This window comes from Brienomyrus brachyistius, chromosome 5, assembly GCF_023856365.1.
Source record: "Brienomyrus brachyistius isolate T26 chromosome 5, BBRACH_0.4, whole genome shotgun sequence".
NCBI classification, from domain to species: Eukaryota; Metazoa; Chordata; class Actinopteri; order Osteoglossiformes; family Mormyridae; genus Brienomyrus; species Brienomyrus brachyistius.
The window spans coordinates 19,593,142-19,609,554 of record NC_064537.1 but is presented as its reverse complement, the minus strand read 5'-3'; the positions used below and the strand labels follow the sequence as shown (position 1 = coordinate 19,609,554).

The following is a 16,413-nucleotide window of genomic DNA, read 5'->3' as shown; positions in this document are numbered from 1 at the left end:
CATAAATTTAGCGGATATATCTTCTAGCTTGTGGTGTTGTTTATTATGACTAGCTTTTCTACGCCTCTAATAAGGCTGCTTTACTTTGGCCATATTATGAGAATCCCGGTACACTGTGTAAAAAAAAAAAAAAAACATAAAGGGAAAGTTAAGAGGAAGAGAACCAACAGCAATCAATCTTCACAACAATGAAGGTGCGACTGGGAAACCTGAAGGCCAGGGGAGCAGACAGAAAGTTCTGGGGGAGCGCCGCCTAGCTTGCTGCCAAGAGTCTACGTCAGCTTAACAGTACTGAAAGGTAATAACAGAGTAGGAAGGTGCTCTCTGGCTCACCTCGTTTTCCTTGCTCTCATACTTGGACGCGTTCTTTCCTTGGCTTTTCCTCCGCAGTTTCTTCAAGTCCGTCTGCGACCTCTCTAGAGAGTCCTGTTTCACTTTGTGTTCTGTCTGATATCTCTTGAAAGTGGCCTGCATGAGTTATTTTGGAGGCAAGAAATGAGGCTGAGGCATGTATGCGAATAAACGCACTCATACACCGGCACAACCATTTCAAAGGGGGAATACAAGAGACAGCAGCGTTACTTACATTCATGTATTTCACGTCCAGTTCCGTTTTCCGTTCCAGCTCGGCGATGATCTCCTTGTGGAACCTTTTGAACTGCGAATGGGAAACATAAGTTTTAGTTTTGAAGAGATGCTTTACAGTTACTCAAAACCATGAGGTAGGGAGTCTCAGATAAGACAAAGGGAATACCGCCCCGACTTACTGGTAAGAACTAGTCTTAAAGAAGGATTAAGAAATGTGTCACAGGCAGGCTTTTCCCAGAGCTAGGCCGAACCCCGACGCTCCAAGTATGGTGATCAAATTTCTGAAAGTACTGCCTTCATGAAGATTATCGTACACCTTTATACTAATTAATCTCACTTTGACAAGTGCCAAAACAAACATCCACAATGCGCCAGCCTTTTAGGCCCGCTTGTGATATTTTTTGTTGTTCTAAGTGGCAAAAATAGCACAATGCACAAAATCACACACGCTGGAATTCTGTGAAAATGTGTGCTGGATAAATATATAATGCGTTCTTTGATGACGGAAAGCTTTCGCAATCGAGTTCACTCCATCATTCAGATTAGAGTTTCGATTGCCACTGCTGATTAAACCCTGGTGTGTCATAGCAGCTGTGCAGGAAAAACCCAAGAGAAACTAAGTCCAAAAGGACAGAACACTGGGGGGGGGGGGGGGGGGGGGTCGGTTAGTCAAACCTTGCTTAAATAGGAATTAGGCCTCACTTTCTTGTACTGACCTGTCTGTAGCAAGAACCAGAGCCTGGAATGGTATGTCTCTGCTAGGGAGATTTTAATAGTACTAACTGTTGTAATGATCTCCAAGACCAGTGCATATATCTCCAGCTATTTCAAACTACATTCCACAGATAGACCGATGTATCGGTTGGCTGATCAAAACGGCTCATATTAAGGTTCCGCGAATTGTATCAGCATCGGCGGAACACCTTCTTATAAAACACCAGTAACGTCTCTTAAAAATTTATGATGCGAACAGGAGCCGTTTCACCAGAGAAAATGCTGAGATGCTATAATTCCTGCGTTATAACTCACCACTCTTAGCCTGGGAGCATTAGCACCTTTGGCCAAAGAGTTGTTAGTGATCATCTGGGAATGGGAATACATGTCTCACAAAAACGATACGACCCAAGGGATTTTCTTTTCATGTGTGTAAATGCAGTTCATTTATAAGGTGCTTTTGTAGTAAAAGAGGCAATTTACTTCAAACTTTGCACTTTTTGAGCAGCCCATGTTATTTATTGTAAGGCTGCTGTTTTATATTTAAGACTGAGCTTCAGCTATTTGAGTTTGACAAACTGATAGCCGTCAGTGAGTAAAGCAACGCAGCTGAAACTATCAGAGTTCACTTTTGAGCATACAAAATGATATCTGGTGATATTTTAGCTACTTAAAATCTGTAAAAAGTTTCACATGGGAGCCTCCAGTGTATGGACCTATTGGGGGAACAATACATGTTTCACTTAACTGTAAATGCAGGCACTCTTTGGAATATGTGTCTGGGCTGCCACACATGTACGCTGCACACATTAGATACTTAAGTACATGCCTCTTGCTGTTCCACCCTGCTAAAGTGCTAAGCGACGTGAGCGCGCGTAATGGCCACGCTGCAGCGTGCATGCGCTGACGTGCTCGGCGAGAGCATTGCGCTATTGAAATCCCCACAGGGCGACCGCTAAGGGCATGCCCGGGCACTCCCCTGCGTTCTAGACAGGAAAAACAGCCGTCACGCTTCCCATGAGACACAAGGAGGCAGGATGTGTACCTTAAGTCAACACTACTGCCCCTAATGAAACTGCACAGGAATGAATCAGAAGCACCACTTGGCAGCCGATTGCTTGGCTGGGGCTGTTTTTCTTTAATGACCAGCATCATGGGGAACACAGGATCCGCAGCAGCATGACAGAAAACGCAGAGTCGGGACACTTACGTTGTCCTCCAGCTCAAGGTGGAGCTTCTTGTGAACCTCGGAAACCTCCATGAGCACCACACCTGACGGGATAGGAAATGAAGCATAGTCATCCTAGGATGTGGCTGAAGGGCACGAGTCACTCCAGGTGTGACCCGGCGTCATGCATTAGCAGCCTCGGGTTGCAGAGGTTCTCGCGTCCCGGCCCGCTCACACGGGGAAACGCATTCGCCTGCAGAGACGCCACCGGCTCAATGAGACACTGTCATCGGCCACCTGCACTCTGCCGTCAGTCACGCTTTCGATGGGTGTAATTTGGGCCCAGGCCGCACAGGAGCCGACCTTTTCTCTGACCTTTTCCTTTTATGCAGCATATTCTTCTGAAGAAAAACGGTACCTTTCCAGTTCATTGCAGACCCTGCTGTGGATTGCATGCAACTCGTCAAGGCAGATTTCAGCATTAAGATAAAGAAAGGCAGTGATTAAGAAGAGCTGGGCCAAGAAGCAGCCAAGCGATGACCTTATCAGCTGGAACACGCAGCCTGTTTTACTGAGCTTGTATGTGGAAAAAACCAATCAAGTCTCAGGAACCAACAACTAACCAGGGTTAATTTGAGAGTTAAAATCTTCTTTTCCCCACTTTTTTTTTTTATACACAGCAACCAGTTTCTATGTGTATTTTTGAAGTATGAAATGACATTTCAGTCTCGCTTAATATTTCTGCAAAGCCATTATGATAACCAAACGCAGCCTGAAAAACAGGAGAGCAGCGCTTTCACATCTCATTAGCATCGCTGCAACAGCAAGTATCAAAGCTACTTGGTACATCTTTGAAGATACATGACAGAGCAAACACATGATATGCTAGATTTTTTTCACCCTGATCAAATTATGCTGTGGGAGCCTTTGAGTGAAAAGCGGTAGATACTGGAGTAAAGAATGCATACATTTCACTTAAGTCAGAATATTATATAAACATATATACATACACACACATAATCTAATAGATACGTGCAACACTGGCAATAAAAAGCTAAACAGCCATTCTAACCAGCATACTTCAAAGTCTGTGAGATATGTATATTAAAAACCTGTTTGCAATCCCAGCTTCCAAACAGATAATCGTGTGCAACATCATTTTCAGCAATTCCCAATGACAACCACAAACATTCGGGCCAAACACTGTAAACGAGGTAAAGCATGATGCATCATTGGCGATAAACATCTGCTGTTATGGACCCAACAGGTGGGACCAGTACAGGGGCAGCACCGGAGGTGGGCTGAGCCGGGCCGGGCTGAGCCGGCTGAAACTACATATATTCACAGCTTCCCCTCTCCTGGTACTATGCGGGGCAGATATATATGACAATCCAGTCTTTTTGGTATTATTGGTTCATATGAACATTGAACCAAAACCTTTACCCAGAAGCTATCAGGATTTGAAGGATGTTTCAGTCTAGATCCCTCTTCCCATTGAGACCATGGAGTCAGCAGAATGCATCTCAACATTCGCTACTCTTTTATGTGGTGAAGAATAGACTGCTTTTTGGCAGAGACGACCCGGAGCAGTAAGTACATGCATGTTAAGGTTGCTCTCCGGGGCTGGCATTTCACACGGCAAGGCTAGCACAGCCCCGCTATCTAAAGGTCAGCAGAACATCCTGCTAAATGCAGCCTTTGTACAGAAAGGGAGCACAGTGCACCGGCAGCTTTCACTGCATCGGGAAAAATCCAGAGGGCGTGGACCACAAAGGTTACAGTGTGCAAAAAGTCAACTGTAGGGCTAAGAAAACCCTGATGATTATTACAGCCAGATGAAATGTACATCTATATATACACATCGAAGGGGGCAGTTATAATCACCTTTGTGTGTAGGGGGGGGCAACTGAAGATCTGCTTTAAACACTAAAATATAGCAAAAGGTTACTTCCGTAACAGATTCCCTTTTTGTGCACCTGTCAATGTACAATGTACAATGTCACGAGCTTCGGATACGCATATAGTCCAGGTTAGGCGTATAATTCCTATTCTATAGCTATATTTTTTTCTGAGAAAGTTCTGAGAAAGACGGTAGCATCAGAACCATGCACCTAGGTCGAAAGTTACCTGCATCATTGTGCAACGCAAATGATTGTGCAAGTTCCCTCAGATTTTTTCATCATTACTAAATGTTGAAAATATTTCCCACTCTCGCCTTTGCTTGAATACATAACTTGGTAAAAACGGGCTTTTGAGATGCTTTGTGATGAACGTATATAGTTCCGTCAGTGTCTTGCTGTATATTTCTTCTTTATATGCACTATTTACTATATCAGTGTCTAAATCGATACATGTGGGTTTCAGAAACCCGCTTCCTTGTTTTCCAAAGGTGTTTAATGTTGCATTCATTTGCACACAAGGAGTTTCTACAGGAACACACCCAACTCCAGCAGGTCCCACCTACAGCAGCACTGTGAAGCTGAACTCCGGGAGAACCTCTGTTAGGTTGCTATGGATTAGTTGTTTCTTCTGGTTAATTTTACATCGGCGTGACTCAGAAAGGCAGTGTCCCAATACACAGTCTCGAGCCAAAGCACACATTCAATACCTGCCTGCTGTAACAAAACACCAAAATAACAGTAACAGCAACCAGGCAGAGCTTTGTTAGCGGTACGTCAGTACAGCGTCAGTGCGATGTCGGGAACCAAGCAGGCCGTGCTTCACGGTGCCTCTCTTACAGGAGCAGCCTGTGATAAATGGCATTCAGGTTTGAAACTAATGAGTATATCATATCTCTCTCTCTCTCTCACACACACACACACACACACACACACACACACACGCAGACCGGATACACCAAATGTGTGTAGTGAGTGACACACATCTAGGTCACTGGAAAAAGGGTATTGGTCAGAGAGAATAGGATTGTGCTATGCTCATGTCATCAGTGGGCTGATGACTGTTTGCCTAAACCATCCCCCACCCTCCCAACCTTCAGGACCATCTCAGCAAGTGCAGATTCACCAGTCAACACCCAGTAAGTGTGACAGCCGACTGCCGAAGCCATTGGTAATGCGCCTGTGCTTACTTGACCTGATCGAGTCTGAGGGGCATGGATATCTTACGTCATGCCTATAAAAGGATGAGTAATTCAGAGCTCAGATGGTCCAAGTCAACCATGGGGAGCAGATCTGAAGAGGAGGATCCTCGGCAGCTGGCCTGTGTTTAAGTGGCAAATTGTTAGCAAGTGGGCATCCAAGTGAGAGTGGGAAAAAAAAAAAAAAAAAACTAACAATCTTAATGTCAAGGTCAGCCATGTTTATGGTGAAATGTCTACGGTGACTGTAAATAAACATTAAACACTGAGGGGCAGGGTAGGGAGTGGAGAAGAGCTTCCTGCCATACTTTCAGCCACGGATAATAGTGAACCTGAAAACCACTGTAAATCACACATGAAAATGTGGATGATAATGAATATGGGCCTGTGTCACACTGCAGTTCGGGTTAAGCCAGCAGGACTGCAAGCAGTTTGGGATCATTGCTTTCCATGGTGTGGCAAAAATGTAAGGGGTATGAATGACCAAATGAGGGAGATGACAGAGAGAGCAAGGGGCCACACCCTGTATGCTTTATTAACGTAATATATGGCAGAACATACCGGCATGTTAATGGGTCGTATCCTACGCATAGGAAAGCTGTGTAATACCTTTACTTTACACCTTGGCCCTTGACAGTCCCCTTGAGGCTAGAAACTCAGCACTTTCTCAAGAGCAACCGCATGACAAAATGGTTCCTTTGACTAAAATAGAGGCACAATCAAAGGAAACACTATTCCTATTTAGGGCACAGTATGGAGTACAATAAAAAAAAAATACAGTTATTGTTTAGGATTATTTGCCATGGCTGACGGATCATAAATAGCCATAGGAAAATGTGGATGGATGGAAAACAACAATGGGGTTTAACCCAAATTTATCACAGCCATGCAGTGAAGTCTGATAACCACTTATCTTCTACCTTGTCTTCTGTCCACATCAAAAACTCAGCTAATCTCATAAGACTAAAAAGCTCTGGTTGTACACAGAAGTAATGAGGATTTGGGGCATAAGGTGACTGGAATATGGATAAGCAGAGCAGAAGCAGGGCAGGGTCTTGTAGCACATGTAAAGAGAGGCGTGTCACACCATATACTCACAATGGTGCTTTCAAGGTCACTGAATGACAGGAAGGAGACTGGCAGTCTGGGCCCAGCTTTGCCATTTCTTTCCAGCTTGTACGCTCGTTGTGTTCCATTGCTGCATACTAAATTGGCATTTGGTTGGTTTTGTTGACAACAGAAGGCTAGGGCTGAATGCATCATTACGACTGAAAATGCCACAGCATGATACTTGTACTCAATACCTCTAGTAAGTCTCAATGTTGTTTTCCTACCAATGATGGCCAGAGAACTTCTCAATGTTTGGATGGGCTTTGCCCAAATGTCTACTTTTATTGCTGACTCAGTGAATATATCCAGCATTTGCTGAATCCGGAAATACTATGACAAATTTGTTTTACAGCGGGTTTTGGAAAGGGGTTCATGTAAATCAGAGATAGGTACATTCAGCATGTACATTTGTGTCTGTCAGTGGTATGGATTGATTCTCAGTCAAAGCAAAAAATGAGATTTCAATCAGAAGAGTAACTCCTTAATGTGGGTGAAGCACAAACCTGAACCTTATCCATAACAGAAAGGTGACACCAGCAACAAACCGCCAGGACTCTAGAGGCAACGCCAACAAAACGTTCATCTCCAGTGACAAGACTGGTCTTTCTTCATGCTTTTCATGATCAGTCTTATGCACCCACAATATTCACTGAGCAAAGGAATGAGATATTCCCAAGCACAGGACCATATTCTGTAGCCAGAGACAAAAGGCTTGGCATAAAGTTAAAATGCACATCCCTGAATTCCATTAGCTATGATGTCAGCAAACACGCATAAAATGCTACATTGAAGCTGCACCCTCGCAGCATGCTGAAGGTTGCTTGATTTATTTAGGTACTGCTCACAAATACCACTGTGTCACTATTGCATGCATCTTTGTCATAATGCCATGTCCTGTTTCACGCCCCCCCCCCTCCCTGAAGGAAAGGGAAAGTACAAATTGCATGCTAAGTAACACTGACATTAAGCTTCAGAACTACACAGGCATTTACCTATAACTGGGAACAGTATCAAGAGCTCAATACTCAATACATTTAAAAGTGAAATTACAGGCAGTGGCGTACTGTGTCTACACTGTCAAATCATACATGCAACCAAAGCATTCTGATTACCTTTAACATACCATTTTCCTCAGCTATTGCCATTGCTATTTTGTCTCATCACAAACAGCTGCTCGGAGTGACCAGGGTTACATACCACTAAATGTTGCATGTGTACAACTGTGTATGTGACAAATAAACCTCTTGAATCATTGAGACACTTTCGCAAACTGTCTACAGTACTACACACGAAAACAGATACCTATTGTGGAACCTAACATTTCTGCTTAACAAATATCAACCAGAGACGTGAAAAGGCTGTACGGCTCAAACATTAAACGCTGCCATAACTTAAAAATGCTGAAAGCCTGACAACCACAGGCATGTCGTAATCAGCGCAACCCAGTACAGCATCACCTCGGTGCTGTACCAAGCCTGGGTGAGTCATGAGTTCACAGGCCTTCCTGTAAAGATGATTAGAAAGCTACAATCATGCCTGTCCTGACAACAACAGGGTGTGACCAGGATGATGGTAGGACACACAAGGAAAGAGAGTGAGGGAAAAAAAGGGATTTTGCCCTTTGGTTCCCATACAGTTAGTGTCTTTGCCAAGGGTAGAAAGAAAAGCACTAGCCAGTCTCGTTCGGCCAAATTACAAAGCAGTCCTGCTCTACACTAGCACAGTATGCATCCTAAGCCAGTTACTTCAGGATCAATCCCACATGCAAACATCCTCATGATTAATTCATAATGTTGTGGAGGTTTTTATTTAGGTTATCAATGTAGATGTGTTTGCGGCTCAGGAGGCGGTGTGAGGCTCTGTGGGTGAGGATTCGGTGTCTGCGAACAAAAGGTTGCTGGTTTAAATCCCATGGCTGGCATAGTGATTTCACTTAATCTCAATTGCTCCAGGGACTGACGGACCCTGCTCTCTCGATTGTATGTGGCATCTACCGAGTACCGGGGGGGGGGAACGTTATAAAATTACAAGGAATATAATTAGCCATTATATTTAAAAGAACGTTCACTTTAAAAGGTGATACACCAGACACACTATATGGCCAAAAGTATGCATACGCCAGCTTGTCCAGCATCTCAATCTGAAGTCAAAGGGTTTCTACTTCGCCATCGCTTCACTTAACCAGGGAAACTATAGCAGTTCAGAAATATAGCAAACTGACTTGTTGAAGAGATGGCATCCCGTGATGGTGCTGAAGATCACTAACCTCTTCCGTATGGCCACCCATTCGGCTGCCAGCATTGTTACTGGTGATTGGATGGCTGTGGTTAATTATACAGGTGTGTCAGCAAAGGGCGTGGCTTAATTAGTGAATTCCTCTAACTAATAAGGGTGTCCACATGCTATGCTGTATAGTCAAAAGTATCACAAGAATACAACTGGCAGTGTGCTGTGTGAATCACAAGAGGATGGGCACATTGTTATTTTGAAGACCACAATTCCTGGGCTGTAGCTAAGCCTGCAAGCCGGCCATTCCTGTGGGAACATTACACTAAGACTGCAGCGTGTGGATAGAGGGATAATGATTAGATCTTGTGCTCAAAGACCTGACAGAAGTTTATCCTTATTGTGGCAATAATTTATCACGGTGGATTTACAATGTCGCACTTGTATAATCAGCTGGAATACATAAACAAATGAACAAATAGCACATCTTTGCATCAAACCATATAAACAATGAAATATTACACCTAGATGAGTTAAATAATGTGCTACTTTTGGACAGCAGAATCTTTTTTCCTAATGCAAAAAAATATAGCTGTTGCTCAAAAAAAGCTGAACAATCTTAATTGCCTGGTTTTGACACAATAAGACCCTGGAAAAATCTAGTACAAGTTCCGAGTTCGGATAAATGTTATGCTGACAGAAACATTAAAATTTCCTTATAACAGGGCAAAGAGTACCCCAGGACAGCTTCGCAATAGGCCACAGGATATACCAGACCAACAGATTCATAATATTCCACAGTGAACACCTAACGTGATTCAGAGGTTCTGTCCACAAAGAGAAATGGATAACTTGTAACATGAATAAAGTTCCTCCAGACAAGAATCCACTCATTCTGCTTTCAAGAGCCAGCTGTGTCTAGACAAGCTGACTTTTGCACCAGTGCCTTCAAACGAGGGCCTGCGGTATACTTAAAGTGGCAGATGGTGGGGGGGGGAAGGAAAGCAGCCTCTCTGTCTGGCTGTTTGCTCTGCTTGTTTGCTGCTGCCTGCTGTGCAGCGTATGAGAGAATTCACACTGCTGCGTGGGGCGGCCAGGGAGACGAGGACTCGCACACATGGCCACACAAAGCCAGCGCAGATCTGCAGTGATTTCACCTGGCGAGTCGGCAGTAATGGAGGACAATCAGAAGCCGACAAGCTTAACAAGCCAAATTAGCAGGTGCTACTTCAGAGGAATTGGGATAAGGTCATTGATTTGCTCATTTGCTTGTCTGTGGTCAACAAGACCGATGCTCAGTGTGTTATAATAGGGAAGTTATCTGCAGTTGTGTTATGTGATTAAGATCTTCATGATTGGAAAACAGCTGGGAATTCTCTATGCCACTCATTTCTACTAATACCAGGGAAACAGAAAAAGACAAAATAAAATCAGGCATTAAGATGCATTTTAATAAAGCATGCATCACTTAAACGAAAAACTTCACTTCACTATATTGCAGTTCATCGATGGCGAACCAGACTGGGACATCCATTGTCTTGAAGATGCAAACATTTCAAAAATAAATTAACGACTGTTAGCACCCATAATCAACATACAGCATCAACACTGCAGTGAATAGTGGAAACTTGTGGTAAGATTAAACTGAAATTTTCATTCACTGCATACTACATTTCCATTAAGACGTTGACCAAATGCTTATGAATGATGCACTACCTCACAGCAAGGCAAGTCCAATAGATATTCAAAGATACGTTTCAACTGTTTTCAAAAGAGTTTTGGAATTTAGTTTCCTTTAACAGGTATGGGTCAAAACAGTTACCAATCTAATAAACAAAGCAGAATGTTTTCTGACCATCTACTTATACATAATATGGATAATATCAAGTTTCAGCCAGAGTGAACTCATCCGGGACACATCGGAATTCATTAATCACTTTGAAGCATTTGGCAATTGATGTGTAAGCAGAAAACTGAGCTCACATTGAAGTCAGATTCCTCGGCTGTAAACTCACCCAATTCCCTGGAGACTGGGGACACGGCTGCATTTTCCCCAATCTTCGAAACGGCATCAAAATACATTTTTCCAGCTAGGGTCATTGCTGCAAAGGAACAAATCCAGAATGACTTCACCAGCTGCCTTTCTATGGCCTCTTGATATGCCAGCTCATTAATATATGGGAATCTCTAGTGCATAAATAAGATAGAAATATGACTGCTTCTAAAATACCAGCTAAAAATGTGCATTTACCTGCCACTGACTTCTCATAGCTCTTCCCCAGGTTGACCAGGTTCCTGAGCCCCGGGTTAAACTGTTCCATGACATTCTGGGTGGGGGGAAAAAGCACAGTCAAAAATCTGATCCTGTAAAAATATTGCCACACTAGTGAGATTAAATGGTAAATTTGTACACTGCACCTCACATGAAAATGTAACAGGTTTGTTCACAATTTCATACAAAATTTGTTTACTTCCATAAATTATAGTCATTTCCTCATGCAACCAGTGATAATTCAAGTTCACTTTTGGGAGTTTATCTTCAATGGACATTTGGAAAATGGTTTGGCAAAACCAGATTAATTACTAGTTTACAGATTTGTATCCAAATTGAATCTATGCTCCCAAAAAGGACACATATTGAAATAAGTCAGTTGCTGAGCACGGACTTCTCTACTCCCCATTATTGCTTCTGGTTTCAATTGGACATTATAACTATATCTATTAATCTCTAAGTATTTTAATAGGTTCTTTTGGAGGTTTTTTTAAAGTCTTAAGTCTTTTTAAAAATATATTTATAACCTTGAGAAATATAGCCTCAGTAGCATAACAAATGAGGATTACTCAATACAAGACTTAAGGGGATTTAACAATAGATTTATATTAATTAGTGCAAAATTACACATATGAACCAATACATGTTATTTGCTAAAATGTTTTTGTAACATCTGTACAACGTAACTAAAAGATGAAAGATCTACAACAGATTTTATCAGGCCAATAATACCTGAAGACGAAAGTGAAACGAAACATTCCAATGAACCAAAATTACAGCTGGAAGTTTTATTGAAGCTACTTTTTTAAATTCTTTGCTCGGGGATCCAACAGCAAGTCCCTCAAGCAGAGATTTGATCTGACAAGCTTTTATTCTGAGGTTCAGATCCTAGTATCCTACACTGCCTCAAAGTGTGGGTTTCGCATAAAAATTGATGTCACTTTTGGCGAACATTTACCAAGGCTCAGGAATGAGTTAAAAAGCATGAAAACTACATGCATGAAATACCAATTTGATGAAGTGTCATTAAATATTATTAAAATGATGGATGACATGAAATGGGCAGATGCTGGGAAAACTGAACAAGGAATAACTGCCACCATAAAGCACAAATGATTAGCTACAGTTAAAATCAAAAAGATGATATCATGGCTCTGCATTTCCTTGTACTATATGCTAAGCTTGATTTTTTTTCGTCACCAGCCAAACTTGTACATTTCCAAGCAAATGGAAGTAAAAACTTTGAACAGAATAAAATGATCCCGTGTTTTCAAAGGGGGATAAAAACAATGAAAACGTTTTTATTGATTCGTATCAGAAGTCAATGAAGGAAATGCACGTGCTGCCAAAACATATTCGCTTTGTCAAATTTAATTCCCGACATCCAAGCAAGGGCAGTCAGCCAGCTAAGCCTTTCCTGTGAACTTAGACCCCCCAAAATATGTTAAGATGCAGGATACGATAACTTATAGCCTTAAAGCCTTGCATATATACACATCTCATCTACAAGGGAGATAGGCTGAATTTGGCTTTTGCTACCTTCCAGCACTGAAGCTCATGCTGAAATTGTGTTTTTTCTTTTTTTAACAGTAAGGGAACAATGGGACAGAAAACCATTTGTGAGGGTTATCAGCTTTATCGACTCTGCAGGGTTTCCTTTATATATTGGGTCACCCCCCCCCCCCCCCCCAAAGTAAAGCCTGTTAATATTGCCATGCTGAATGCAGTATTTACCTATAAGCAAAGTCACTGTAACTATTTAGAGTAACAAATGAATCATGTGTATTTACCAGAAACTCACATGGTGATAGATATATATTTTTTCTCCTTCTTGAAAGACAACGGGGTGTCTTGTAGATCAGATATCAGGTTTGGACAGGATCTTCTGGTTTCACCTCCTATTGTAGTCTACTTTCAATCTCAATTTCAACAGATTTTTTTTTTCTCCCCCGTTAAGCAAAAATCAAATAGAGACCATGATTATGACCATAACACTTGACCAAATCTCTCTAACATCAGACTGCTAAGGGTCTCAGAATGTACCAACTACGGTAAGCAGCTCAAAAGAAAAGTAATGGCAAACCTACGACTAGAAATCTTTCGACAGCACGCGATTGCAAGATAACGTGTATGGGAAATTCCGGAAGCACCTCATTATCTTTAACCTTGGACCTAAACCTATAGTGCTTGCCTGTAATAACAATGTATATTTTATGCTTCGTGATGGACCTGCTCTGATAGCGCCCTGTATTTGCCAGGGGAAGATTTAGATTACTGAGACACTAGCTGAGTGCAGCAAAAACAGGCAACTATGCACCTCTTATTATGTGACTAATTTCATATTATTACCCAACTTCATATTACTTGAATATGTAATGACTTTGTAATATAACTTAATACAAAACATGTACACGTTTGAGGTGCTTACCACTGGATAATTTCAGAAATGCAGTGTTTATCTGCGAAGAAGCTTGCAACCAAAGTTCAGCTAATGCTAACACATACCATGTGGTACCATCAGCTTCTCCGCCTCCTACATTCTATGCTTATATAAACTACTTATGAAACATATGCAGGAATAAAACATTTATATATATTTTGTACTTGTGAGTGAGTGTATGTGTGTGTGTGAGAAACAGAGAGACATCACATTTTGTGTTTACAATTTATGCAACAGGTCACATTCCAGGTGGCACAGCTGCCTACATACTGGGTAATTTGTGAAGTAAATTATTAAAAATATAAATAAATATAAAGTTAAAGCCACGATTTCAGCTGCTTCAATCGGGTATCTCATTTATTTCAAATGAGAATCAAACCCAAACGCACCCAAAGTGCCGGCATGTCACACATAAACCTGTTTTAATTATTAACTTTATTTTTCTTCCATACAGCTGTTGCTTGAGTGCAAAGTCCCTTCAGCATTACCTTAAAAGTTTAAATTTTATCGAAATGCTCCCCAAATAAAATGCTCGACAATTTCTCTTTGATTTCCCAAGGCACACCCTCTCTTAAACAATGATGAAAAAGTCATGTATCGCGTACACCCAGATTATGAGAGCAAACAAGTTTCTTCACCACGTTTAACTAACCGGTTGCCACTACGTGTAGGTGTTACACTGCCGAGATAAATTTAATTCGACACCTTCAAATAGTCGCCAGCCCTTTCTTCTACGTAAAGTTAACAGCAACGCCAAAGAGTTGCAAGGAATAATGACAAAACATTCAAAGTACATCCAAAATAAAGTTCCTATGTTAATTAACACATTAACACAAGTCGTCCCTGTCGAAACTACTTGGGTGTGCCACTGAAAAAAATGCTGGCGGAAACCAATGAGGCCAATAATGCCAAGCTTTCGTAATGCATATACCTGTTTATCAAATGTCAGAAAACCGAACGAAATGCGATAGATACACCAATAATGTAAATATTATGTGTCGCCAGGCCTCCTCTCATTCTATAAAGGTAACTTCAGAAATGCAATGCCATAAATGTAATCATATAACACTGTCCATACCGGAGGACCACATACTAGTGATGGGAAAGAATGCACAAAAGTCTGCTCCACATTGTCCCTTCAGCGGCCCCCCGAGATCGAATAAAACATGATTTTTCCATCGGCAAAACCAAAGGAAATGTCTCCCACACTCAACTTCCATCTCCACGGTGGATTAAATTAACCTGAACGCCAGAAGCGCAACAGAAACATCGCTATTTAACTTACGTCGGTGCTCCTAAAGGACACCGGACGCCAAAAGGTGGGCAAATGGAAACAGCCGGAGCGGCCCGTAATGTGACCGGCATGGGAGACGGTAATCGCGCGTCCGAAATCCGCCTTACCTTGTACGTACTCTCGGTGAGCTTGTTCACCTCTTCTGGATCTCTGGACATATTCGTATTCCTCTGCAGTCCTAATTCCCACGATCAAAACCAGCCGGTATCCTATTATTCACTTGAAAAAGAAAAAAACGTAACAAAACGTGCGGACCATAGATGAGATATTCTCGTTTACGAACACGAGGAGCGTTATCTGACCCGACTAAAACATAAGAACAAAAGTAATTATTTTTTAATAATTAAAACAAAACAAAAAAAAAACAGGGAGCAAAAGTGTAGGTGCCGAGACGGCGAGCGCGGACGGACGCCCGTCGCTGAAGGCAGCCTATAACGCAAACTGTCAAACTTCTGCGTGTGTGTGTGTGACTGTGTGCGTTTCAGTGTGGAGACACTAAAGGTGAGAGCTGCGACGTCACGGCTTCCTAATGCATTGCCGGTGCTGCGTGTCAACCCTGCGAGCGCCCCCCATAGGTGGCAGGTGTAACTAACCCTCCTCCCCCAGAATAAACAATACGCTGAGAGTGTAACATGAACCCCAAAGCGCTCGGAAGCACGTATAACCGGGTGCCAGTGCTTAGATACAGGTGAACGTCGCTCTGCATAATATCGCTGTACCAATAATATTCAACCTGAAATATGAAATATGATATCGCAATTAATATGTTATTGACATGATAGTGAAATTATTTTAAGCCGCTTTGGAACAAAATCAAGGAATAAAACTCAGGTATCTTCTAATCCATATTACTCGATCAAGCCATAAAATTCGAGCATATTAAGAAACAAATCTAATTCGTGTTCCCATCGATCCATCACGGTTACACAAACGTAATAGTAAAACGTGTCGCGCTATACTCTGCTCTGATTTAATCTTAACTTAAATACTTTAAATTTGAATGAGGAGGTGTTCAAATGAATATGAAAATGAGACGTTCCTCTTTTACTGAAAGCTTAGTATCGCTCCACTCGCTGTACAAAGCTTTGGTTCACGCGTGCATAGCGCCATCACTTTGTCATGCTGCACAGTCGAAAAAGGAATTATTGCAGCATTCTATACTGTATGTGGATCCCCTATCATGTGGTTTGAGTGGAGTGGGTGCTTCTTAATTGTAGTACAATACAGTAGTAAGTTTATGCCCGGCGAGGGATTGGAGTCCAGAGGAAACACCTATTATTCATAAAATTATGTAACAAAAGATTTTAACAGTTTAGTAGTTATACTCAGTGGGCACCTGCCTACATCCACGTTTATCCATAAAGCAGCCAGAATTTGTTGAGGCGTAGATTCATCAAGATGCGGGAAACTTTCCTTATGAAACTTTCCAACGAAATGTTTGCTCTCGGGTGATCTTTTGCTCTCATCAACAAGATGTTTTTGCCCTCAAAACTGTCACTGATAC

The 16,413-nt window shown here is 41.9% G+C and overlaps 1 protein-coding gene across 1 annotated transcript in view; it reads right to left on the bottom strand.

Annotated features, from left to right (window-relative positions):
• Window positions 1–15,396, bottom strand: part of baiap2l1a (BAR/IMD domain containing adaptor protein 2 like 1a) — a 27,687-nt gene extending 12,291 nt beyond the window's left edge. Inside the window, exons 1-6 of the mRNA XM_049013200.1 lie at window positions 15,017–15,396; window positions 11,155–11,230; window positions 10,919–11,005; window positions 2,513–2,574; window positions 587–658; window positions 334–468 (exon numbers count right to left, since the gene is read on the bottom strand). Coding sequence (XP_048869157.1) covers window positions 334–468; window positions 587–658; window positions 2,513–2,574; window positions 10,919–11,005; window positions 11,155–11,230; window positions 15,017–15,067 — 483 coding nt within the window. The 5' untranslated portion in view covers window positions 15,068–15,396. The remainder of the gene's footprint in view (window positions 1–333; window positions 469–586; window positions 659–2,512; window positions 2,575–10,918; window positions 11,006–11,154; window positions 11,231–15,016) is intronic.
• Window positions 15,397–16,413: the final 1,017 nt, after the last annotated feature.